Source organism: Selaginella moellendorffii, unplaced genomic scaffold (genome assembly GCF_000143415.4).
Source record: "Selaginella moellendorffii unplaced genomic scaffold, v1.0 SELMOscaffold_1, whole genome shotgun sequence".
In the NCBI taxonomy this organism is placed as follows: domain Eukaryota; kingdom Viridiplantae; phylum Streptophyta; class Lycopodiopsida; order Selaginellales; family Selaginellaceae; genus Selaginella; species Selaginella moellendorffii.
Window position 1 is genome coordinate 4,683,397 of NW_003314262.1, and position 24,717 is coordinate 4,708,113.

At 41.1% G+C, this 24,717-nt stretch overlaps 5 protein-coding genes across 5 annotated transcripts; all 5 read right to left on the reverse strand.

Moving 5' to 3' along the window:
- Positions 1 to 74: 74 nt before the first annotated feature.
- Positions 75 to 7,313, reverse strand: LOC112348509. Its single transcript, XM_024681170.1, has 8 exons — positions 5,482 to 7,313; positions 3,978 to 4,176; positions 3,643 to 3,805; positions 3,295 to 3,408; positions 3,018 to 3,195; positions 2,641 to 2,815; positions 2,207 to 2,369; positions 75 to 2,131 (listed from the first exon to the last, which is right to left on the reverse strand). The coding sequence occupies exons 1-8, from the start codon at positions 7,173 to 7,175 to the stop codon at positions 264 to 266; spliced, it is 4,554 nt and encodes a 1,517-aa protein (XP_024536938.1). The 5' UTR covers positions 7,176 to 7,313; the 3' UTR covers positions 75 to 263.
- On the reverse strand, positions 2,102 to 3,414 carry LOC9658271 (26S proteasome non-ATPase regulatory subunit 14 homolog). Its single transcript, XM_002962130.2, has 6 exons — positions 3,252 to 3,414; positions 3,018 to 3,195; positions 2,877 to 2,958; positions 2,641 to 2,817; positions 2,422 to 2,589; positions 2,102 to 2,369 (listed from the first exon to the last, which is right to left on the reverse strand). The coding sequence occupies exons 1-6, from the start codon at positions 3,391 to 3,393 to the stop codon at positions 2,178 to 2,180; spliced, it is 939 nt and encodes a 312-aa protein (XP_002962176.1). The 5' UTR covers positions 3,394 to 3,414; the 3' UTR covers positions 2,102 to 2,177.
- Positions 7,314 to 7,925: 612 nt separating the features above from the next.
- Positions 7,926 to 8,627, reverse strand: LOC9662497. The gene is made up of 2 exons (XM_002962132.2): positions 8,516 to 8,627; positions 7,926 to 8,445 (listed from the first exon to the last, which is right to left on the reverse strand). The coding sequence occupies exons 1-2, from the start codon at positions 8,597 to 8,599 to the stop codon at positions 8,056 to 8,058; spliced, it is 474 nt and encodes a 157-aa protein (XP_002962178.1). The 5' UTR covers positions 8,600 to 8,627; the 3' UTR covers positions 7,926 to 8,055.
- Positions 8,628 to 12,484: 3,857 nt separating this feature from the next.
- Positions 12,485 to 15,137, reverse strand: LOC9662498 (D-2-hydroxyglutarate dehydrogenase, mitochondrial). Its single transcript, XM_024686187.1, has 16 exons — positions 15,070 to 15,137; positions 14,910 to 14,966; positions 14,612 to 14,844; positions 14,455 to 14,556; positions 14,354 to 14,401; positions 14,228 to 14,298; positions 14,065 to 14,183; positions 13,915 to 14,010; positions 13,748 to 13,857; positions 13,610 to 13,690; positions 13,453 to 13,550; positions 13,290 to 13,398; positions 13,132 to 13,237; positions 12,997 to 13,082; positions 12,808 to 12,933; positions 12,485 to 12,757 (listed from the first exon to the last, which is right to left on the reverse strand). Exons 2-16 carry the CDS (start codon positions 14,947 to 14,949, stop codon positions 12,683 to 12,685), a joined length of 1,500 nt encoding a protein of 499 aa, XP_024541955.1. The 5' UTR covers positions 14,950 to 14,966; positions 15,070 to 15,137; the 3' UTR covers positions 12,485 to 12,682.
- LOC9662499 (vacuolar protein sorting-associated protein 26A) lies at positions 14,978 to 16,491 on the reverse strand. Its single transcript, XM_024686194.1, has 11 exons — positions 16,471 to 16,491; positions 16,343 to 16,420; positions 16,231 to 16,281; positions 16,110 to 16,182; positions 16,012 to 16,056; positions 15,858 to 15,969; positions 15,730 to 15,796; positions 15,631 to 15,675; positions 15,507 to 15,562; positions 15,279 to 15,454; positions 14,978 to 15,223 (listed from the first exon to the last, which is right to left on the reverse strand). Exons 1-11 carry the CDS (start codon positions 16,471 to 16,473, stop codon positions 15,048 to 15,050), a joined length of 882 nt encoding a protein of 293 aa, XP_024541962.1. The 5' UTR covers positions 16,474 to 16,491; the 3' UTR covers positions 14,978 to 15,047.
- Positions 16,492 to 24,717: the final 8,226 nt, after the last annotated feature.

The window sequence follows — 24,717 nt, forward strand, 5'->3', positions numbered from 1 at the left end:
GAGACGAAAGGAGAGGTCAGTAAATTGGATACCATACTCAACGTTCATACTTTTGTATGTGACAGGCATAAGCATTTTTTTCCTGCTGTGCGGACTTTCCACTAGAGGTAATGAGAAAGTCACTCTTGTCAGCTCACTTGCTAATGACGCTCTTAATGTTTGTGAAGCAGGATTTACCGAGCAAATCGATAGCAATGAAAGAAACTCACCAGTCAGTAACCTTCACTGCATTTTAATGAAAGAACATTTTTGCTGATTCTCCGCTATTTTGCAAGAGCTCCTTCATCCTTTGCGAGCTTGAGGATGCTCGAGAAGGTCACAAAGTACGAATCCCCGAGACCGGGCTCTTTCTCGACCACCTTCTTCGCAAGCTGGGCTCCCAGGGCTGCCGGATCGACGTCGAGCTTGCAAGCGCTGAGCAGGCTCGTCCACGCGATCTCATCGGTGGTAAACGGCATGCTCGCAATCAGATCCTCGGCCTCTCGCGTCTTTCCGGCCCGCCCCAGCGCGTCCACCATGCAGTGGTAGTGCTCCACGTTTGGCAAGATCCCTCCAAGCCTCATGGAGTGGAAGTAGTTTCGAGCCTCGCGGACGAGGCCCAAGTGCCGGCAAGCGCTCAAAACGTTGACAAAGGTGACGGAGTTTGCAACCAGGCCGTCCATTTCCATGTCGTGGAAGAGCTCCAGCGCCAAGGGGGCATGCCCGTTTTGGGCATATGCTTGGATCATGGTGTTCCAAGTCACTACATCCAACTCGGGCATTCTATCGAACAAGAGTCTCGCGATTCCAAGGCCGCCATTGAGAGTGTAGCTCGACATCAGGGTCGTCCATGCAACCACGTTTTTGAACGGCAGGGATTCGAAGAGAGCGCGGGCCTGCTGCGTGTGGCCGTGGATGCCGTAGGCCTGCAGGAGATTCGTCCAAGATACCACGTTTTGCTCCGGCATGGTGTCGAGCATCTGTGTTGCCACGGCCAGATTCCCGTTTTGGGCATATGCCGAGAGCATCACGGTCCAGGAGACGACGTCGCGCTGCGGCATTTGGTCGAAGATGCTCTTGGCCTCGTGGAGATACCCTTCCCGGGAATATGCCTCGACCATGGCGGTCCACACGACGCGGTCCCTGTGCGGCATTCTGTCGAAGAACTCGCGAGCTTGCTCGAGATGGTTGCCGCACTCGACGTATGCGAAACACATCGTCGTCCATGAAACGATTGACTTGTGAGGGATTCGGTCGAAGATCTTGCGTGCCTCGAGGAGATTCCCGAGGCGGGAATATGCTTGCAGGATCGTGTTCCAGGCGATCTCGTCCTTAACGGGCATGTCGTCGAAGATTCTCCGAGCGTCTTGGATCCTTCCGGACTCAGCGAGGGCCTGGATGATCGTCGTCCAGGAAACTTCGTTCTTTTGCGGCATCTCCTCAAAGATTTTCAAAGCCTCGTCAAGATGCCCGTTTGTGGCAAATGCTCGAACCATCGCTGTCCACGAGACGACGGTCTTGTGCTTGATATTTTCGAAGTATTTTCTTGCCTGGAGGATATTTCCAGCTCTTGCGTATGCTGATGCGATTGTCGTCCATGTCCGGTCATTGGGGCTTTCCATCTTTTCAAGCAGCGCTCTCGCTTTGTCCATATGCCCGGTTTGGGCATATGCATTGATCATCGCGTTCCATGCCACGACATTCTTTTCAGGGATGCTCTCGAAAATATCTAGCGCTTTCTGTATATCACCTTTTTCACCGAACGCAGCGATCATGAACGTCCACGATGCAATGTTGCATGGCGACGTATGGAGCATGTCCGTTGCTTTGTCAAGATGCCCGTTTCGGGCATATGCGGTGATCAGGATATTCCAGGAGTAGGCATTTGGATATGTGATCTCGTCGAACACGCGCTGTGCGTCGACGAGGCTCCCGCATTTGCCGTACATGTCCATGAGAAAGTTGGCCACGAATCGATCGTTGGTGAGGTCGATGGCATTGCGAATTTCCGCGTGGAGTTTCCGGCCTTGGTGAAGATCACGGCACGATTTTAAGATCTGGACGTAGTGCGAGGGCAAATCGTGATTGGGAATGCGATTGAGAGGAGAAGGTGCAATCGATGTGTCTAAAACCCAGACTTTCATTTGAAGATCTCAGTCATTTCTAAAACGTATGATCATGATATGTTCTTGGGTGTGTTAAAATACAACAGTGTCTAACATCGTGCCGAGTGTCTGGACGATGTTGGAAGACATGAGGTTGGCAACGTTTTCATCGAGATGTTTCTTCGCGTCTTGCCTTCCAACGTTTGCAATCGCGAGCTTCTCGGGGGAGAGCTTGTCCTCCTCTTGGACTGCCTTGTTATACTTGACGGCAAGATCGAGCATTTCCTGCGGCGCAACACAAGGTTTCTCTCAACTCTCGGTGATAGAGAAGGATTACCTTGATTGTGGATTCGTTTGTTTTCGTGTGACTATCGAAGTGTTGGAGAGTCAGGCCGTCTGTCCAAGTCTTCTTATGCAGGTTGAGCAGCATTTTCTCCTCCAGCTCGGTCTTGCGATAGTTGATCGCGATCGAGTAGTAGTGCCGGTTTAAACCATGGATCAGAGCCTGTGAAAACGAATGAATCAACATCTATGTTAAGCTTTCGTTCTTCGGTACCTGAATAGAGGGCTTGTTGAGATGACCGAGATTCGAAGTCGTTTGCCTCGGCTCCTGACCAAGCATCATAGTCTGCGGGTTTATCAGCCTAAACGCGTCGATCACGACTTTGCCTTTCACACTTTGAATCGGATCCACCACCACTGCCACAGCTCTTTGATTCAAAGCTTCAAAGCTCTGACAAAAAGAAAAGGCAAACAAAGAAAACGTGAAACTTAAGTTCTATAGATTCTTACTTGCTGGGTGTTGATGTCTACTCCGGATAGCCAGCAGCCAAAACCAGGATGAGAATGGTACCATCCTACAACCATTTCACTCCTGGAGTAGAAAATAATCTGAGAAAACGAGGTGTTCAATCCAAAGTTTAGCTAGCGTACCGTCCTGTTTGCTTCAGCATGTCCATCATCTTAGTCTGGAACACTGGATCCACGGCCTCCACACTCACGCCAGTACCGCTCTGAGGCATCGCAAAGACGTCCACCACGCGAACAGTGTACTCGTCCACAAAGTCCCCAAGCATCAGTCCCATGACTTCCATGGGGACTCCAGCTCTCCCTGCGAAAGAAGCGCAAAGCTCTAGCACGAAAATGCGGAGCTCTCTCCCTCCTTACCGTGCTTGAGCATTTTGAGCAGCGCTAGCGAGGAGATGTAGACCTGCTCGGACGTGTCGACGAGGGGCGAATCGGGGTGAGGCATGCCACCGCCGCCCGCCCCGCCAGCGCCGCTGGAGATGATCCTCTGGAGCCGCTCCATTGCACGCCAACAACCCTAAAGAGGAACCCTAAAGTTCTCCAAAGTAAGTCAACACTTAAAAGTATATATAGAAGTATGTAGACAAAACTGGCAACTACAAAATCCCGACCCCTTGGGACATAGAAAAGAAGCTCTAATATGCCCAATGACTTGAGAATATTGTGCACACAAAAGCTCATTAAAAGGAGAGTCGATATCCTTCCTAAAATAACAACACATGAGCAACTGGTCAAATATTTACGTACTTACCTCCCTGAAAGAGCACACGATACGCATGCTGGACTTTCTTATTTTTCTCAGGAGCTGCGTCAAGAATGAGCGATTTCCAATCGTTTCTAGCATTCTTTAGCCTCGTGACAACACTCAAGGTGAAGTTATTGAGGCGATCAGAATCCCATCCCCATTCAGCATCCTGAAGCTCAAGATTTGAATTCAAAGATCATGAAAAAACTAAATACCCGTGGGAAGAAAAAAGTCATGCTGTCCACTGCTGTGTGCTTCCATCCTGGATTTGTAACAATGTAGTCCCCAATGTCTTTGTTAGATGCTGCTTGAAAATGTTCCATCCCAGATTATCTATTCGCTGGCTGTGAAATCGCTGAAGCCCTAGTAGCGCGACCACGGTCGGGGAGTAGCGTCAGTGGGCTAGAGTGCGGCGCTTGCACTTCGACGCCATGCCCGTCTTGGGCATACATTGCGTTCCAAGTTGAAGATCGATCTTTCGGCAGCGCCCATCGAGCGAGAGAAGACCGCGAGCTGATTGACGCAGCATCTGCTACAGCGCTGGAAGAAGCCAGCCACACCTTTGAACGAAAAATACCAATCGACAACCATTGCCGGTGCTGCCCTTCCTTCTTTAGATCGTTGAGAAGAGCCACGTCTTCCAGCGACACCTATGCGGCACTTCCAGTGGAAATGAGAGAATGGCTACTTTCCTTACACCACTGCGCGCTACCACAAGATCATTTTAGGGGCTTAAGAAACTGTCGCATTGTGACATCATCCAACAGCCCAGTTCACACTTGAAAAGATATTTAAAGTTCTTTGAAGAATTGTTATATAAATTGTTTTAATGTTTTTTTTTGTAAGGCATGGGTTTTTTATTGGAGGTAGCCATGATTGTTAAAAAATTAAGAATTTCTTGGTAGTATATTTTGATTTTTTTCTATGTTAATCTTTTAGTTTTTCAATTGTAGGATTAATAATAAATGCTTTTTTATAATTATTTAATGAAACAAAAGTGAAACTATAAAATGTTTACACTCATTTTAGTTTAAGTATGTTTTTCTTTTTACAATATTTATTTAATAAAAAACACAAAGAAATTATTTCAATATGATGTCATAAAATAAAATAAAAATCAAAAAATAGTAAAACACCTAGAAGATGTATTCTTCCTCCCATGCACTATAGCCCAAAGATTTCTCACCTAACATTCCTCCTTAACTAAAATTGATGTAAAAAACTAAAAGAAATGATTTGAAAGACAATTTGTAAAGATTGAAATATAAAAGAAAAGGGTTTATGAATAAAAATGTATCATTTTTTTAATTTGTTAAAAATTTTGAAATATTTAAATTTAAGTGTCCTTAGTTTTGAATAATACTCGGTTAGGTGACTTCCTAAAAAATCTAAATTCATGAAGTTACATTTGGTATTAAAGAAGAATTGTGTTCGATTTTGTTAGTTAGTAGGACACTATCACTAGTCAAACCTAAAAGTAAAAAATTAAACATTTATATGGAGGAAAAACGTTATTTTCCAAGAATTTTTATTCTTTATAAATAATGGACTAAATTAATATCTCATGTATATAAATAAATTCTTCAAAGAGTTCATAGTTTTATTGTTTAGTTTAATGAGGGTAGGCATTCAAAAAACATCCCAAAAAGTTTAAAATGAATAAAGTTTTATAAGATTTTAATACAGAAAATATAATTTCACTAAACTTAATAAAATAGTAGTTTTTATTATGATTTGATTAAATTAATATTGGTTTGAGGTTATATTGTAATGTCAGAGGAAATTTTTGGAAGTAGAATATTTTTAAGATGGAAGATCTAAGTAGGTCCAACTTCCAAGATACACTAGGTATCAGGCTGTTGAGGCTTCACTGTAAACTTGAGAAGTGTAAGTTCGTGGAGTCGACCTTGCACAAGAAATCCAGCCATGGCAATATAGGCCTCAGGGTTCTCAGGCTCTCGCATCATCACCTCCTCTGCTGCCACCATCCCCTGCTCCATGTCGCCGTGGATACGGCACGCGTTCATCACCGAGGTCCAGACCACCTCGTTTGCAACACAGGGCATGGCATACAAGAGCTCGATTGCATCACTGATCCGCCCGGTCCTTGCCAGGAGATCGATCACGCATCCAAAGTGCTCCCTCGCTGGCTTGATCTCGAACTCCTGGATCATCGACACGAATTGTTTGATGCCGTGATCAATGAGCCCGCCGTGGCTGCACGCTGCGAGCACGCCCAAGAACGTAATCGCATCGGGAGAGATCTCCTTCTCGTCGGTCATCTCACGGAAAAGATCTAGCGCATCGCAAGAATGCCCATTCTGGGCAAATGCTGCGATCATGGAGCTCCACGCCACTGGATCTCTTGTCACAACTGAATCAAACAACCGCTTTGCGAAATCTATCATCCCGGATCTCGCGTAGAGATTGATCATCGCAGTGCCGATGACAGCATCGCCCTTGAGCATCGAGGGATTGATCAACGAGTGGATGTGTTGCCCAGTCTCGATCGCGCCCACGCTCGCGCACGCATCCAGGACCGTCGCGTAGGTCTTGGCATTGGGCGCGAGATCCATCGCCGAGAAGGTCTCGATCGCGGCAACGCCATGCCCGTTCTGGGCATACGCCGCGATCATCGCGTTCCAGGCCACCAGATCCCGCAAGAACAGCCAATGATCGAAGATCTCTTTCGCGCGATCGATCTTCCCGCAGCGGCCATAGAGCGTGAGGAGAGCGGTTGCAAGGATCTGGCAGTGGAGCAGCCCCTCTTGCGCGATCCGGCAGTGGAGCCACTCCCCCTGGCGGAGATCCCTCGCCAGGGCGCTGGCATCTACCGCGGTGACGAACGCGATCTCGTCCGGTGGAGAATCCATCGCCCGGAAGATCTCCAGCGCCTCCCTGGGTCGCGAATTCTGGGTGTATGCCGCGATGAGAGACGTCCAGCAGCAAGCGTCCCTCTCGCCCTGGTAATCGTCGAAAGCCCTCTTCGCCTCCTCCAAGCGCCCAAATCCGCCATAGCTCCTCACCAGCGCAGTGGCGAGGACGCGATCGCTGGAGCACTCGATTCGCGTGCGATCGTGGAGCGAGCGCAGGGATTCCAGGCTGGGGATCCCGCGGAGGAGGAGCGTGAGGATGGGGCGATGGATCGGCCCAGCACCCAGCTCCCACATCCGATCGAAGAGCTCCAGTGCCTCGTCCAAGTGCCCGGCCTGGGCATACGCCGCGATGACGATGTTCCAGGAGTGGGAGTTCTTCCAGGGGATGGAATCGAAGGCGCGGCGCGCGTCGGCGAGGCTGGAGCAGCGCGCGTAGGTCTGGACGAGGAGATTGGCGAGGAAGATGTCGTCCTTGAATCCACTGCGCGTGAGATGTGCGTGGATTCGCTTGGCGGAGTCGAGGGATTTCTCCCGCCCGCATTGGTGGAGGAGCGGCGGATAGGAGGCGCGATCCGCGAAGAGGTTGCGCTCCAGCGCCTCCAGCGCCGCTGGAAGGCTTGTTTGTAACAGTCGCCGCGCGGCATTTGTAGAGAGCGCGGGCATTTACATTGCAAATGGGAGGGGATAACGGGCAATGCCGCGGGTACCGCACTGCACAGTTCGAATAGTACCGCACGGTACGCTATTAAGTAGCTTGCAACCGATTGTACTCCTTTTTCAGCTTCAGCTTGAACAGTACCGAATGGCTCGTTACTATAGTGCCGCGCGGTATACAGCCTGAGCTCAACAGTACCGCGCGGCACTCTTCTTTTTTTCATGCTATGACTTTGTAAGGATTAAAAATTCCATTTGGAGCGAGCATAGCTTTCATCTTTCTCATGAGTTCTATACCTGCGAGAAGAAGAGCAAAAGTTTCCAGAGCTTTTTGGAAGAAGTCGAATTTACCGTCTGGGGACTCCAGTGAATTGCGTGGGCTTTCATGAAGCCCAGCCCGTGCTCGGCGCTTACACTTCCTTTGTGCACGGCAGTCCACTCGTACACGAATGGTTCTATCTTTGCGAGAAGCTGTTCGTCAAGTCCAGAGGTTTTAGAGACGAAAACACTTGGAGCGGAGATGATTTCCATCGCCGAGGCTATGATCCTTCTGTTCAAAAGAACTTAAGTCTACATTTCACTATTTGTTACCGAGCCGTTCACGAAGAAGTTTTTCGTGCGAGCAAAACAAGAGAGTTGTTCTATAAACAGTACCAATCTGCCCGAGTAGCTCGATCGTCACATCGGTATGCTAAATGCCCTTCTACAAGACAAAGTAAAACAATTAGCGGAAAGAAATAGAAATCGATACATAGCTTCTGGTATCACTCCCGGCGAATCACGCAAGGCGATTTGAAAGCGTAATATAAACAAAGATCATTACGTGGCACAATGTGGAAGTGACACCTGTCACATTATTCTCGTATCTACTTAGAACCGTATACGCGTATTAAAAGGTTGTGGAAGCAAAGCTTGGACGAAACTCTTTGCAGCATTCGATGTTTCCGTTGTCATTGTAGAGGCAATCTTTGAGGTCGATGGTGCTGGTCACAGTGCTTCCGTCCTTGGCCTTGCAAGTTGCACTGAAATCGCGTTCATTGAAAAAGAGATCTGCTTCTAAATGGAATTCGCTGCATTTTGAGTAGTACCCAACGTTGGGGTAAAAAGACTCGCCGTAGTTGTTGCAAGTGAGCGTCCCGTCGGGCTTCACCTGGAGGCACCATGCCAAGTCGATGCTCGTGGGAGCATAGAAGCGGCCTGAGCTCCTTTGGCACTCGAGCACCAGCCTTGTGGCGCCGAGTACTTTCGGGTCACGGCATGATTTGTGGAATCCTCCACACTGCACAATGGTCAAACAAGCGACACACGCTCCACTTTAAGTACTAAGAAGAACAATATCATCGACTCACAGTGGCCTGTGATGGAGTGCCCATGAGAAGCAGGACCATGAAGGAGGTGAGGAGGAGGAGAGGAAACAGGGGCGATGATGCCATGGCTTTGAGAAACGTGGATGCAAGCGTGTTCTCAGCTCTGCGTTTTTATAGGGCTAGCTTTTGCTAGGCTCATGAATGATTGAAAACAACATCTGACCAGCTGTGTGGGACCTGCAAACATTTAATTAATATCAATTTCCAAAAGGCTGTAGATCCAATATATCTTGGTTGTCATTTTGTCCAGTGGGAGAGCCCAGATTATAGGCAATAGAGCTTGCTTTGGATATGGGAACATCTGACTAGACGTCTCCATTTTGAAGATTGGGAAATTGATGCATTTTAAATAGGGTCTTATTTTGGTATTATTTTAATGTGGTCCACCAAATATTAAATATATGGTCCCAAACTAACAGTTGAGCATGATGTAGATGTCAAGCTTTCTCTCACTGCTTCTTTTAATTGCTTATTGTTAATTAATTATGGCATAAAATAAATTCATTTCTTTTAAATATAGCTAATGAATAACACCTTGAATATGGAGATAATGTTTAACTACCTTATTGAAATATTATCATAATACTATAAAAATATGATTTACTTAAGTATTATATACTAAAAAAACTTATATAACTATAACAATTAACTTAAATTTATATTAAATATTACATAATAGAATATACTAAATATTCAGATATATTCTTATGTATTTGATAAAACTTAGAACTTTTCAATTATAAATTTCAAATTTCATATTTTTAGGAGCTCATCATAAACAGAAAGAAAGATGACATAATTATTAATAAAATTATAAAGGAAGAAGAAGAGGAGATGACACAAAATCCTAAAAACCATATAGCATATGCATGTATATAGTAAGGTTTGAGTTTGAATCATATTATAGATAATGATAATGAAATACACTCTAAGACATACAAAGAGATGGCAAATATATGATATCATTTCTAAAATATTTTAAATCCACGATATATAATTGTCATTTTGTCCAGCAAGAGAGCCTAGATTATAGGGTAATGGAGATTGCTTTGGGAATTTAGATCAAAGCCACTGATTCCACTAAAAATCTAATTAATGCATTTTAAATTTGAGAGTTTATACTTTGGAGGATCTTATTTTGGCATAATTTTGATGTGGTCCACAAAATATTAAATATATAGTCATTACCAACCAACTATTAGTCCCAACAAATAAGCTGAGCATGATATAGCTGTCAAGCTTTGACATAAAGATGGTTGTAAAAAAAGTCATTTTCATAATAAGATGATAGTTTATCCTATTACCTGTTTTATTTTTTCTCTCTGATTGCTTCTTTATATTGAATATTTTTAATTAATAAGATAATTTTTTTATGTTTATCTGATGAATAAAACCTTGAATATGATTATGAAGGTAATGCTAGAGGATAATTAACAACATTATTAAATTATTTTCATAATACTATATAAAAAATATTTCAATTGTATTTAAATTTAAGTATTATATGCTATGAAAACTTTTTACAATTATAAAAAATAATTTAAATTATATTAACTATTATATAATAAAATATACTAAAATGTTTAGGTATATTCTAGATATACATTTTTGCTTAAGCAAAAAAAAAAAAATTAACTCAAGGATTGTAGATTTTAACATCTTTCTGAGCAATAGAATTTTGAATGATAATTAACCCTTAACAGATCTTGATAAATCTACATTATAAATTTCTAATTTTTGGTATTTTAAGAACTCGTCATCAAGAGAAAGGAAGACAATAAAAATACTGATAAAATTATAAAGAAAAGAAGATTTGTGTTGAACAAAATGTCCTAAAAACCCTACTTTTATACACCATGCATAATAGGTAGGTTTTGGGTTTGAATCCAATAAATAAACTTGAATCCTATTGTAAACAATGCAAATACATGATATCAGCTCCTCCCCTTTTATGCCAAACTAAGTGGCAACTAAAGTGATGGGCTTGAGTGGATAAATACTAATAGAAATCTAACCAACTCAGAAAAATGGGAAACAGGCTTCCAAGTTAGTTGAGTACCTGAGCCAATTGACTGGATAATAGAGCTTGTGATACCTGTACATAGAATCAAAGAATTGGTCGCAACTTTAAATCTAGTTTATTAGTGGTGAAACACAAGTAAAATTAGAAGAGGTGATATAGTATACAAGGATTAAGTTAGTGAGAACAATTTGCAACATGGTGATAAATAGTTTAAACACAAAAAGGTGTTAGTGAACTTTCTTATGACAAGAATTTAAAATAATTGCATAAATGGTAAGATTAAGTATTAGAGGAAAAAAGTATGATTAAAGAGTAGTGAAGAATAAAGTGTGATGTGTCAAGAGTGGCGAGAATTGGTATAAGAAAATTCACAGTAGAAAGAAAAAGATCAATCCAATTATTATATTGATGAGAAATAAAACATTGAAAATACTACTCAAGAGTTCTCACCATCTAGTATATATAGCTAATTATGTTGATGAAAAAGTCAATCCCAAAACTAATGGAATTCCAAAAGAAATGAATTCATGAACTTCTTGAACAAATGAATCATTGGCTTGAGTTACTTCAATCAACAATTTGAGGCAGTGATCAAACCATTTCAATCTAATGCAAAGAAATACTAGTAATTAAGGTAAAAATCTATCAACTATATATAGGAGAGAATTATGTGAGATAATTGATTTAGAAGTAAAAAGAATTAAAGAGTGTATAATATTGAAGAGAGAAAGAGGGAGTGAAATAATTATAAGTAAAAAATCAGCTTACAGACTAGTTAAACTAGTTTAACTGGTTCTTAGCCTTGTTGACTCACACCACACCCTCTAGAACATCATCATAATGGTATATGCTCATACTGGGCACTTCAAAGAAGCATTAGAGCTCTTTGATTAAATCTGGGAGTTGGGCATTGTTGGCCTGTTCCATCATCTTATCCTCACACTCCTCTGTGGGATTTATTATTCTTAAATGCAGCACTTTACAATTTTTTTGCATGGATTTGCTTTGCAAAATTTAGAGATTCACGAGAAAAATCTTTGAATCCAATGAAATGAGTGTGGATTATTGAAAATTCAATTATAAACATAAAATTTATAATATAAAAGTGAGAGTCTTGCCATTTTATTGCACATTAAATTTCAAGCGTTAAATTTAGAATCCTTTTTTGCCACATAATTGCAATTTTTGCTACATCAGCAATACCCCAGGCTATGTAAACTTTGCCAAATCACTATCTATGTGGATAATAAATGCTTATCAGCAAGGAATTGAGATCATTAATTCTAATAGTTAAATAGCAAGCTTCCTAGATCACATTGCTTGCCAGCTGCTCACTCTCATTTGTGCTACCTCATGCTGCTCACTACTACTCATGCTACTCATTGTTGCTTGCTTGGCTCACTGCTGCTTGTGCTGCTCCCTATTGCTTGCTTGGCTCCTGCTTGCTCAACTCGCACTGCTCGCTACTACTCACTAGTGGCTGGAGCTGGATTAATGTGAGTGGTAGAGGGCTTGTGCTTATGATGATAAGCTCTGATTCAAGCACGTCTTGGAGTTCAATGAGCTCAATGTGATACCAGAGGAGCCCTCAGCCCACAAGGAATCCAGATGATATACACACCATTACTCTGTGATTTTACACGCTACTAAACCTCAAAGAAAGAAAAAAAAAAAAAGATTAGTAAAAAGATTTTAAAGAGATTGAAAAATAGAATGTTCGAAAAAATTGTTATATTATTCTTTGCAAAATCTATATAAATGCTCGCATCAAAACTTATCAATCAAATGAAGGAAACAACATAAGCAATGTGATCTGAAAAATTGGCTACCGCTGTGGATTGCCCGCATTGGTGGAAGAGGTTGCGTTTCAGTGCCTCCAGCGCCGTTGGAAGGCTTCTTTGAAACAGTCGCCGCGCGGCACTTGCAGAGAGCGCGGGCATTTACTCGCTTACATTGCAAATGGGAGGCAATAATACCGTGCGGTATACAGCTCGAATAGTACCACGCGGTACGCTACTTAAGATCCAACAGTACTGCCCGGCACAATTTTTTCATCTTAACGGGTAGTGTCGCGCGGTGTACAGCTTGAGCTCGACAGTGTACGTGTCTTTTCTTTTCGTTTTTTTTCACGCTATGACTTTGTAGGGATTAAGAATTCCGTTTGGGTCGAGCATAGCTTTCATCTTTCTCATCAATTCTACCTGCGAGAAAAGCAAAAGTTTCCAGAACTTTGAGAAGAAGTCGGATTTACCGTCTCGGGACTCCTGCTGTAGTGGATTGCGTGGGCTTTCATGAAGCCCAGCCCGTGCTCGGCGCTTACGCTGCCTTTGTGCGCCGCCGTCCACTCGTACACGAATGGTTCTATCTTTGCTAGGAGCTGTTCGTCAAGTCTAGAGATCTTAGAGACGAAAACACTTGAAACTTGGAAGAAAAAGCTTGCCTTTTCGTCGTAGTCTGGAGCGGAGATGTTTAGATGAAGATTTCCATCGCCGAGATGACCGTACGCTACCACTGTGGCTAATCCTTCTGTTCAAAAGAGCTTTTTAAGTCTATAGACAATTTCACTATTCGTTACCGAGTCGTTCACGAAGAATTTCCACGAGATTGTAGAGGTCTTTGATCGGTATTGAGAGATCGTATTTGTACACTGCTCCAGCCTTCCCCAGGGCTTCGGCAATTCCCTGAAACAAAGATGGAGAAAAGATTGTAACGAGGAAGTTGTAGAAACCATGCCTCTCTTATATGCCAGAAATTTGATATTTGAGTGTTGTCCTGTGCGATTGTGCCGTCGACAACGAGTCCTTGTGTAAGAACAGTCTCCACAAAGTTATCTAGCTTCTCCCTGTAAAAAAAACATAAGTACAGACATCCTAGGCGCGTGGATGTAATAGCTTACTTATCATGTGACTGGTTACTGCCTGTGGTTTCTATGAGAAGGTAAAATTTTTCCTTGGCATCGGGAAGTGGATGACGATCTCCGGAGTGTTTTAGCACCTAAAAGAAACTGATTTAGATAAAACATGAAATGGATCCCATACAAGTTCTTCGCTTACCATATCAAGCGCAAACGAATCAATAAACTCAAATGCCGACAGCACTTCGCCGAGATGTTTCCTTGCTTCGAGAAGCATTTTCTGTGGAGGAAACATCAGCAAACATGCGAAAAAGAGGATCACAATGTCGTTTCTTACCTGGCAGCTTGTGTAGTCTGTGCACGCCAGAAATCCCACATTCACGGAAGGTAGCTTTTGTGGTGTCAGCACAGCCACTTTAGTCACCACTCCAAGTGTTCCCTCGGCTCCTGCTTAAACGCTTTGTAAGCAGTGATATGGAACTGCTTTGTAGAAATGAAACATACCAATGAAGAGCTGCTTCAAATCGTAGCCTGTGTTGTCCTTTCTTAAACTCGATAGCATATCCAGAATTGTTCCGTCTGATAATACAACTTCAAGGCCTACAAGAAAGAAGAAAGTTTGAGACTTAGAAAGAGCAAAGCTACGATTTCTACCGAGAATGTTGCCATGCAGTGACCCGTATCTTATCAAACGAAGGCCACCTGCGTTTGTCGAAACGTTTCCTCCGATCTGGCAGCTTCCTTTGGCTCCGAGGTCCAAGGGAAACATGAAACTTCGAGGGGATTAAGCCAAGATTAAACTGAAGTAAGTTTATACCCTTTGTCCGCAAGAAATTTGTCCAGTGTTTCCAAAATGCAGCCTGCTTCACAGATGAGAATACCACTGACCTGCAAGGCTCGAGATTCGAATGGATGAGAAATCTAGAGAAACGAGAAGTCCCACCTCATCGAAGGAAATAATCGAGTTCATTGCTCCAAGATTGACTATAACCTGGTTGGATCATTCCAAAACTAGAGCTTGAAACAGATAAGTTTTTTTCATACCTCATCAAATACAGGAACGCTTCCTCCAACAAGCCCCGTGTTGCCACCTTGAGGAACAACAGCAATTCTTCTCGAACTGCTGTACTTCAGGATCTCGGCTACCTGGCCTGGAGGAACTAAGAACTTTGGAGAGAAAACGTTTAATCGAGACACTCACTTGATTTGAAGATTGGGGGCGAAGGAGGAGCTGAGCGGATCCTTTGAACTTCCTCATCCAGTCCGTGTTGGCCACTTCCAATTCATCCTTGTCCACAACCAGGCCCTTCGATCCCACTATCCCGGAGAAGTGCTTGATATCTTGATCATCCAGTGTTGCAAAGCGTTCATCTCTTACAACTTTGGAGGACGCTGGAACGCTGTAAGCTCGACAATTCTCTAGCCACTTCTTCCCTGGAGAAACTCGAGCGATCAAGTTTTGGAATGATAGAGAAAACTCATGAAAGAAGAATGTGTACCGAGAGGTGTCCAGCGTCGTTGAGCTAGAATTCTCCTCATCTCCAGTAGAGCGAGCCCTAATAGAAAGTCTAGTAAGTAGTGTGCATCGTTTATTCATTCACCACTGCGACTTATTCCAGAAGAGAAGCTAGAAGGCTCTAAAACGGTCGAGCTCTATACATTGTCACCTCTTGTTGCTTGAAGTAGCGTCGATCTTCCTCGTCCACGAGCACCAGGTTGAGGTAGTACTTGACGCTAAATTTGTTGTTCACGTTGCGATACGTTGGCGTGAGATTGAAAGGACTCAGAAACAAGCGAATTGGAACGGATTCTCCTGCCATAAAACAAAGTTAAAAAGAGGAACTTTCAGTCGATCATCAAGGACATACCACGAACAGGAGCTCCATCCATAAGTTCATACTTTGCAATCGTCTCGGTCTCGTTGTAAGTGTTTGGCCCCGAGCCAGTGGACTCCCGGCGTCTTACTTCAATCTCCATGTGTCGGATCTTGAGCCGGACGAGGAGAAAGAAAATCTTGCCAAGGATCACGTCCTTCAAGTGATATCTGAAAGGAAAAACTTGTTTTTCTCCAAGAGCTAACCAACGTGAAGGCTTACTTGCTTTTGTTGTACTCGAACTCTATGTGTAGACAATCCTCAATCCCAACCTCCATCTAAGCACAAGTTGGTTTTTTTTAAAATAAAAAAGCAGTAAATTGTCGAAAAAAAAGAGAAGTACCACCTTGATAGAATTGTTGATTGCGGGAGGAGCCGAGAAATTGTGTACCTGGTTATGCAGGAAGTTAAGAAATAAGTCAGCCTTGTTTGCTCAAGATCATACCCAGAAGTCCTTGCTCTCTGTAAGATTCGACAAATAGTTTCTGCTAACAGTGACTTTCAGTATATACCTACAAGAAAGAAAGAAAAAAGCATTGACAAAAAGAGAGAGAAAAAAACATGAACACTAACCTCAATCTCACGTTTGTGCCGTTGTAGGATTCATACGGCATTTCCACCGCTGAGAACTCAAAAGGATAGACTTTTCTCTCCGCAATCTCTCCCAAGACATCCAGCTCCCTCACTGGAAAAAGTTGGAGTATATAGAACTAGAAACTAAAGCTACCAAGTGATGTGAAATCGTAGTAATTCCCGCGATCGAAATAGAGCTCTGTGAAGTTTTTCGTGTGAGCAAAAAAAGAGAGCTGTTCTATAAAACAGTACCAATCTGCCCGAGTAGCTCGATCTTCACACCGGTATGCTCAAGCTTTCTTCCAGGCAATGGATCGATACGAACCTGTTGTTCCATGCTAGAAAAATTCCATGACGAGCTAAACAGCCATACCTCTCCATGAAGGCTCTCTTGGCTGTGAAAAATCGGCAGACCATTGCCCTTCTACAACACAATGTAAAACCATTAGCGGAAAGAAGAGGAAGAAATACAGAGAAATCGATACATAGTTTCTTCTGGTATCACTCTCGGCAAGCACGATCGCGATCACGCAAGGCGATTTGAAAGCGCCGACGATTAGATCCTGCCAGAGAAAGAGATCATATCAGTGTAAGAACAAAGATCACACCACACCATTGCGCTTGCTCCGGGATGATAGAACCCTACATTCCATTTTAAGTACGTGGCACAATGTGAAAGTGACACGTCACAAACTTGGGATATTGATATTTAACTTAGATTAAACTTAAACTTAAATTTAAAGGTTTGTTCAAGCAAAGCCATTGTCGTTATAGAGGCAATCCTTGAGGTCAATGGTGCTGGTCACAGCGCTTCCATCCTTGTCATTGCAAGTTGTAGTGAAATCGTGCTCTGTGAAGAAGCGATCTGCTGCTATATAGAATTCGCTGAATTTTGAGTACCGCCAAACTGTGGGGTAAACCTCACTGCAAGTGAACGTCTTGTTGGGGCTAACCTGGATGCACCATGCCAAGTTGATGCTCGTCAGAGCATAGAGCCGGCCTGTGGTCCTTTGGCACTTGAAATTTGGTGCTGACGACTGGCAAGGAGCGGCATGAGGTGGAATCCTGAACTCTGCACAATGTTCAAACAAGCCACACACATTCATATAAGCCAATGCCACTATAAGTACTAAGAAGAACAATATCATGGACTCACAGTGGCCTGTGATGGAGTGCCCATGAGCAGCAGGACCATGGAGAAGCTAAGAAGGACAGCAAACGATGCCATGACTTTGAGAAACATGAATGGCTAGCTCTTGGCCAAGCTCATTACTGCTTTGACAGCTCTCTAGGTAATAACATCAAATTCAAAAAGGCTGTGATCCACCCAGTCTCGAATAAAAGCAACTTTGGTGATGGGAACACCTGAGATCAAAACCAGCACCACCAGGCAGTGTTATATCTATTTGAGAAGATTAGCTAATTAATGGATTTCAAAGCTGTTGACAATATGAGTAAGGAATATACTATAAATATTTAAGTATATCATTAAATCTCTCAAATTATTTTTAAATATGATTTATTATTAATTTTATTACTAATCACTAATATTATGGAAATAAAATATACACATTTATTTGATTAGCCCCAAAATGCTAGCTTATATATATATATATATATATATATATATATATATATATATATATATATATATATATATATATATAAAGTGGTTAAAATTGAAATCAATCTGGTAACTATCAAAATCCCACTACACTAATATTAATATATAATATCATAACTATTTAGTTGGACTTTACATCATCTCCCTCTTTCAGAAGGAAGGATGAAAGGCAATTAGAGTTTAAAATTAAACTCAATACATGAGAGTTCTTGTCAAGCTAATGTAAGTGATTAATGTTTCCATTCTATTTTAGTTATTTAACCACACCTTTGATAATTTAGAAGAATCTCATTCATAATATCCATAAGTATTATTTCTGATTTAGGGACTTGCTAGCCCCATCTGTGAATAGCCTCTATACCATTTTAATTTTGCATTTAGTACAAGTGTTTCATGTGTCCAATCCCACTACAGATATCTAAAAGTATTATTAACATATCAACCCATTAAACTAAAGCTATATTCATTCACCTTTTTTCATTAATGGTCTAAAACCACCCATACCACCATTTCCTAAAGATTGTGTTATCCATCCATGAGTAGTCATCCCATGACCACACTTTAGCATCCTTAGAGTGCCTGAAAATATGCAGTAATATTTACTAACATTGTCATTATATCAGGGCCCGAAGGCTTGACCACTAAATCTTATTAACTTATAGGACTTCTTCACTATATGATTATACCTTTGGTCACTATGCAAAAGGTTTACTCTTTTTCTTTTCCACAAGGATGATATTTTGAAACACTATAGCTCTATACAAGCCTTGTGGATACTCCCCTTACCTTTTGCCTTTGGATGCTTTAGTTATATGGCTAAAATGAGGTTTTGATGAGCCACACTAAATATCTAAGTAAGTAGTGCCACTCACACTTAGATTAGAAGCATTGATCATTCGATTTCCCAAAGGAGTTAAAACTAGCTTTTGAACACTTTACAAAATTACCCTAAGTCACATTGGCCTTTTTTGGCCAAACTAGTTCTACTGGAGTGCAACTCTACACTCTCCCTACTATCATTTGACAATTGTTTTAGGCTTTCACCCACCAACTTGTATTAATATTTGGACTTGGACTTGGATTTGAGTTTGGATTTGGTCTCGGTCTTAGTCTTAATCTCAGTCTCAAACTTCATCTTAGACTTAGTCTCAATCTTTATTTGGACTCTATCTCAGACTTCATCTTGGATTCCTTCTTGGATTCCATTTCATACTCCATCTTACACTCCACCTTGGATGCCATCTTGAACTCCTTTTTAGACTCTATTTTAGACTCTTTCTTGGACTCTATCTCAGGCTCATACCCAACCTTTTATATGTTACAACACTTGTTATGTGTTAGTCCTTTTGATGTCCCTTTCTAGAGACGTGTTCACCGATGTAGTGCATGTGGTTTTTACTCTATATCCTATGGTGATTTACCATAGGATAACCATGAAGCAGAACCTAAACCCTCTATGTGCCACATGTCATATGCCACGTGTCCAAAAGACAGTGGTGTGGAACTCGAGTTTCAGGGATTTGGGCCACTAAATAAAGAAACGGTGCCAAACTCCCATGGAGCCAAAGAGTGATGGAACTGGACCATGGAGCAACTCCTGAGTATATAACCTAAGGAGCGAAGGGACAAAAGCCCAAAGCAACTTAGAATAGTCCTAGAATAACTAGCATCCCAAACGGAGCCAAACAAAGTTTGGTGCTATTTCGGCATATCAGTGGGCTAATGCAAGGATATGGGTACTCCACCAGCTAGCATAGTGTGGAGCTTGGGCTTAGACCCAAGTCAGATGTAAAACAAGGATACGTACGCAAGCAAGAGCTAAATTATGCCTCAAGTTGGTCAAGCATGCCCGACCTACCCACTATCCCTACTATACATTTGAAACCCCCCACAGTGGCCCCCCCTTGAGGAACACACGCTTTGGGCTTTCACCCCAAGCTTTCTTTAGTATCAGGAGTTAGTCTCTGGGACAAGCTCGAAATTTACTAAATATGGAATATCCCTAGATTGCAAATTTGGACACGGGACGAACACCATTATGTTCAATAGAATCTCTACATTTTATAGATATGCCAAATGAGCAAATTTAAACACTTTCCATAAATAGCATTTGGGACCAAAATGAGACTAACACAAAGGGCATGATAGTGAGGGTGTTTGGCAGACACGGTAAGCTATTATCCAGCAATATTGAGGGACTAATCTCAATGCGCAAGGGTTCTTGAAGACAGAGCAAAAAAGAACTAAGAGCCAAGCCAAGTATGCTCAGCTAGAAACACATAGGAGTTCCTACTTTATGTCCATTTGGATAAGTACATATGCAAAGTCCAGTTTACTAACACTTGAAAAGGAGGTGTTGATAAAAAGAACTAGCAAAACCAACTTCCTGCCATCGTGGCAGTAAAGAAAGAGTGTTTATAAGGACTAGTTGACAAGTAACTTTTGATACTCGAAGTCACATTCGCGACACTCCCCCCCCTAGGGAAGGTCGATGTCCTCGTCGATGCATACTCAAGTCTAAACTGCTGCCAAGGCAACAACTTTAGAAAAAGTTCATGGTGATCACACTATGTGACAAATGCACTAACTTAAATGAGTTAGGAGGCAACCTCTTTGTCTAACGTGGATGCGCTACTAGCTTAGACGCCTTCTGGCCGTCGCCGACAAGGAAATGACAAACAGAGTTAACCACCCTTGCTGCTCTGGGTGTCACCCAGCTTACAAAAGTGTGATACGCCCTTGCCCACAGGGACATAGAGAGAGAAGCCAAAGGCCCCAACCCTCATGAGCAAACAAACCAAACCTGTTAGTATGGTTTAAATAGACTACTGTAAACAAGCAGTTAGAGTTGTTTATATGGTCATGCCCTTTTAAATGACATAAAGAACATCGATAGAGAGGCAGGTGATGTGATCAGTCGATAGTAGCTACCCCATGACTAAAGATTTCATTATGCATACGAAGTGCCAAAGCCAGTCTGCCTATACTGGCCCAAACTCAAAGATCAATATATAGACAATATCAAAGTCATAGACAATGATATCTTAGAGACTTAATTATTAGTGAATAAAGCTTAGTTTAGAACACCAAAGTATTCCAAGTAAGTTATCATTTGATAAATTAAAATTATAGTAGAGGAATCATCAAGATCACTACCATTGGAAAACATAAGATTCACCATCTAAAAATATTCAATAGCCAATGTATCATCAAGGAAACTCAATGATAAAACTCAACTACCAAAGATTGTAGATAACATGCCAAAAAACTTACAAAAGACAGTACAAAGAATATAAAGTATTATTGACTGATAAGCAAAATGCTCGTGAATGTATCACCCGATGGAGAGAACATCCTAATCTATCAAAACTAACTTGAGCAACAATCAACAAAACAGAATGAATGCGGTAGAACCAACAAACATTCGTTCATACCAACTATCGCACTAGTCAATCGGAATAGATCCTAGTCAATAATACTAAGGAATCAGAGTTGCTCAAGCAAGTGTCAGCAACATTCTATTGATGTCTTAGACCTAAGAGACTAATCTAGAGCAAACCACAAAGAACATGTGGTATTACAAAAAGCCATAAGCCAGCAAAGAGAACAACTAACTATCATGAAAGATCATTAATAATCCCATCAATAAAGAGATGCATAATCATCATCGAAGAATGACAAATCATTTTAGATCAACAATGATCAAGCAAAACTTTTGACAAGGCTAATTAACTATCCTAGATGATAGTTAATTATCACCATTGATTGCCAGATGCAAATACTAACTTTAATATCAAACCTAATGAGTTAAACTATCTTCCCTAACAACTTCTAACAAATGGAACAATGAGCATAAAACTTAAAGAACTAAAAGCTCAAAGAAGCCTATAGCCAAGTCATACTTAACAATGATCATGAGTTTTATATGAACTAATTTCAATGCTAAAGAAGAAATCATGGTGCAACCCACAATATTCTCCTCAACAAATTCATAAGCTAAACTTCATAATGCAAAGTTAATGAAGAGCATATTTGCATTAATTCAAAAGCCAAGCACAATGAAGCTATACTCCACAAATGATCATAAAATCGATCCTCTATAAATCCATCTATAGAAAGAGGTACCTCACCTTTATAACAAGCTCAAGAAGAATCATCAATGATCAATATATTCCAACTCAAATCTAACAAAATTCAAGCATTTCAATATTGATCACTAACTCTTCATCTCATAAAGCTAATATAGTTCACGATTGAATCACTTTTCAAGGAAAAGCCAAAACTCAACTCCTATTAAATAATCTCATCTAGAACACAACTAACTCAAACTTGCTACTCAGTTCATTTGAACGTCAACATAGTTGCTAACTAGTAAATGCATAGATGCCAATAACCGAAAGCTACAGCCAAATCACTAACACTATCGGGATCAAGACTAATAAAACTCAATATCAATTCTATAAAGAGACATCTCATTTCACTCAAGTCTTAACATCAATATTGTCAACGATAAATATCACTTCAATGCCATCAACACTAGAACAAAGCTAAAAGAAAGCAAGAGTGAATCACTACCCAAAACTTTATAGTAACCAAGTTAATCAAAGTCGAAGATACTTTAGTCAGTATCTGAGACCAATTCTTCAACAATACTCAGCTATAGATAACACATCATCAAGGAGTAATTCACCACATTTAAGACTCAATATAATCCAACATTATGAACTAAATGTAATCAAATGATATCGACAAAGGTAGAATCGATATGCCAACATAGAAAAACCATGTAAGTCTAACGACATGATCTTCCGCAACACCATCCGGTAAAGCAAGCCCATCACTGCTAAATCATCTTCGAGTGAAACAAGTGTTAAATAGTCCTCGACGAAGTCTACAAGTAATCACTAGTCATAGAGCAACCAACAATCACTTTTCAACTTGCCTTCACAAAACCCAAACACTAAACTCATGTCATCAAGTTATATACTTATCCAATATGAACATAATATCCCAAATACGAGATAAAAGTTTGTGGACAAGCATGAACTAAATAACCACTTGAATCCAACTCAACCGCAATAAGCTCACCAATACGTCTAGTCAACATCTCTGAGCATGCCTTGAAGAGGCTAGCTATGCATGATCAACACTCAGTCGAAATTAAAGTGAAGACCATAAGATGGACTCATATCTTCTCACAACCTTCTTATAGACAAAGCTATAGTATGGGTACCTTAGCTTCAAAAGTTAACATCCTTTTCGGGCTGCATCATACAAACTATCTACTAAGGTTTAGGTTAACTAAGGTCAACTCCAACCCCTTCACTAATTTGTATTGGCTCATGAAAAAGGAATGATTTTGGAAAAAGTGATCAATAGATCAGCCATTGGAAAAGTCTAAGAAAATTTATGGAAAAAATTTCAATCCTAGAAAAAGAATGACTTTTAGTCCAGGAATGCAAACTTTCAAAACTCAACCAACTTCCTCCTACCAACAACTTCACATAAATTCACCTTAACATAAATTCTCAAGACCCATAGTATGCTTAAGCCTCAAACATCATGCCCACATTTCCGACATCTAACACCGACATTCGCAATATACAAAAGGAACATCCAAGATTCAATCACAAAGACCATATCTTCGGATATCCAAATTGCACTAACACTCTTTTTCAACCACTTTCAAGACTCAATGTGAAGCCAAAACACTAATAAGAAAAATGAAATGGAAAATCAAACTCTAAGAAAAAATCCTCATCACTTGAAATAACAATGCCACTTCCACTAATACAAGTGTTAGCAATGTCAATGCCTCAGCTACACACTTTCTCCATTTAACAATCTACTCCAAGTGCTAACAGACAAACCAACAAGCTATAGCAAGTGAATGCGATAACCCTTTCCAACATTACAATAGGCAAACTCAAGGAAACAAGGTACCAACATAAGCTTACCATAATGGATCACCATTAAGAATTCAGTCAAAGCTACTACAATGCTACTTCATGCAAGTAGATTAGCATCACTATCAACCACTTTAGGGTTGATCATCATTTAACCAAGCAACTTCGTAAACACATTGCTTATTATCACATGGATATGATATAAGTATCACAATGACTTGATCATCCATTGAGCAACACTACAAGCAATGCCCATGTCATTACTTCAAATATTTATGTGAATATCAAGTGCCAACTCAATTTGATAAAATGCAATATAAATGCCATACTCCACCGATAGAGATTTACAACACCTAACACCACTAACTTTTGTTCACAACATGGACAAGCTCATGTCACTCTCTTTCCCACCAAACTCAAAACTAATCCAACACTAAGCTACTCAAGGAGCAATAGCAAGGTTCCCTGAAAAAGAATTGAGCATTATAACCCAAGTCTTCTAATAGCGCTTCACTGCTATCCATCCCATAATTCACCACTAGTAAGACCATTATACCCAACATGCATCAAGATAGGGACTCTTGATTGCACGATATGAACACGAGCAATGAGTTAACACCTCATTGCAAATCATTTCTCCAAGAAAAGAAGATGATTTACGTGTTTAATCCTTCGTCTTTGAGAACTTTCTTTTTGGTCTTATCTTTGACTAAACCTCAAGCTTGTGTTCGCACTACCTTCACTCCAATCCAAGAAAAGATTATAAGAGAGCATGGCAATGATTACTTGAACCAATAGACTAATCTCTATAGTCTTGATTGATCCACTCATAATCATGCCAAGGATCCACTAGTGCCATGCTAAATAGCTACGGATTAGCCTATTTGCCACTCATAGCAAACCTAGGGAAAGTTTACTTTCACCCATGGTACATGGAACAACTTATGGAACCATTAGAACAACTTATAGGACCACCGATAGGTTAACATTAATCCTGCCAACTCAAAGTGCAACCTTGAGTTGCTAATGTGCCTCACGAGCCCAAGCGAAAACTCGTGCAAACAGAACGACTCAAATACATCCTATGAGCCCAAGAGCAAACTCATATTATTATGGTACAAAAAGGTAACCAAATCCATACCCAAGGAACGATTGCAAAGTCATTGCACCCAAACGTGTACTCACTTGAATCATCGTTTTCATCTCTATGTATGCAAATAGATTAATTGCCCAATCTCATTGGATAGTACTCATTGAGACGTATCCTTTGATACCACATGTAGTACACGTGGTTTTTACCTTTTATCCTATGGTGATTTACCATAGGATA

Bases quoted from the DNA above. Each gene is read 5' to 3' on its own strand.
- LOC9658271 (XM_002962130.2), bottom strand. From the start codon at position 3,393: ATGGAGCGGCTCCAGAGGATCATCTCCAGCGGCGCTGGCGGGGCGGGC. The intron at 2,818-2,876 runs GTAAGAATCTAT...TCTTTTTGTCAG, and splicing joins TAGACATCAACACCCAGCAA to AGCTTTGAAGCTTTGAATCA. The intron at 2,590-2,640 runs GTACCGAAGAAC...TCGTTTTCACAG, and splicing joins TCAACAAGCCCTCTATTCAG to GCTCTGATCCATGGTTTAAA.
- LOC9662498 (XM_024686187.1), bottom strand. From the start codon at position 14,949: ATGAGGAGAATTCTAGCTCAACGACGCTGGACACCTCTCG. The intron at 14,845-14,909 runs GTACACATTCTT...GAGTTTCTCCAG, and splicing joins ACGACGCTGGACACCTCTCG to GGAAGAAGTGGCTAGAGAAT. The intron at 13,551-13,609 runs GTAAGCGAAGAA...AGTTTCTTTTAG, and splicing joins ATTCGTTTGCGCTTGATATG to GTGCTAAAACACTCCGGAGA.
- LOC112348509 (XM_024681170.1), bottom strand. From the start codon at position 7,175: ATGCCCGCGCTCTCTACAAATGCCGCGCGGCGACTGTTACAAACAAGC. The intron at 4,177-5,481 runs GTGTATCTTGGA...GGCTTCTTCCAG, and splicing joins CCTCAACAGCCTGATACCTA to CGCTGTAGCAGATGCTGCGT. The intron at 2,132-2,206 runs GCACGATGTTAG...GAAATGACTGAG, and splicing joins CAACATCGTCCAGACACTCG to ATCTTCAAATGAAAGTCTGG.
- LOC9662497 (XM_002962132.2), bottom strand. From the start codon at position 8,599: ATGGCATCATCGCCCCTGTTTCCTCTCCTCCTCCTCACCTCCTTCATG. The intron at 8,446-8,515 runs GTGAGTCGATGA...ACCATTGTGCAG, and splicing joins GCACTCCATCACAGGCCACT to TGTGGAGGATTCCACAAATC.
- LOC9662499 (XM_024686194.1), bottom strand. The intron at 16,057-16,109 runs GTACTGTTTTAT...AAAACTTCACAG, and splicing joins CGAGCTACTCGGGCAGATTG to AGCTCTATTTCGATCGCGGG. The intron at 15,563-15,630 runs GTGGTACTTCTC...ACTTGTGCTTAG, and splicing joins CAATCAACAATTCTATCAAG to ATGGAGGTTGGGATTGAGGA.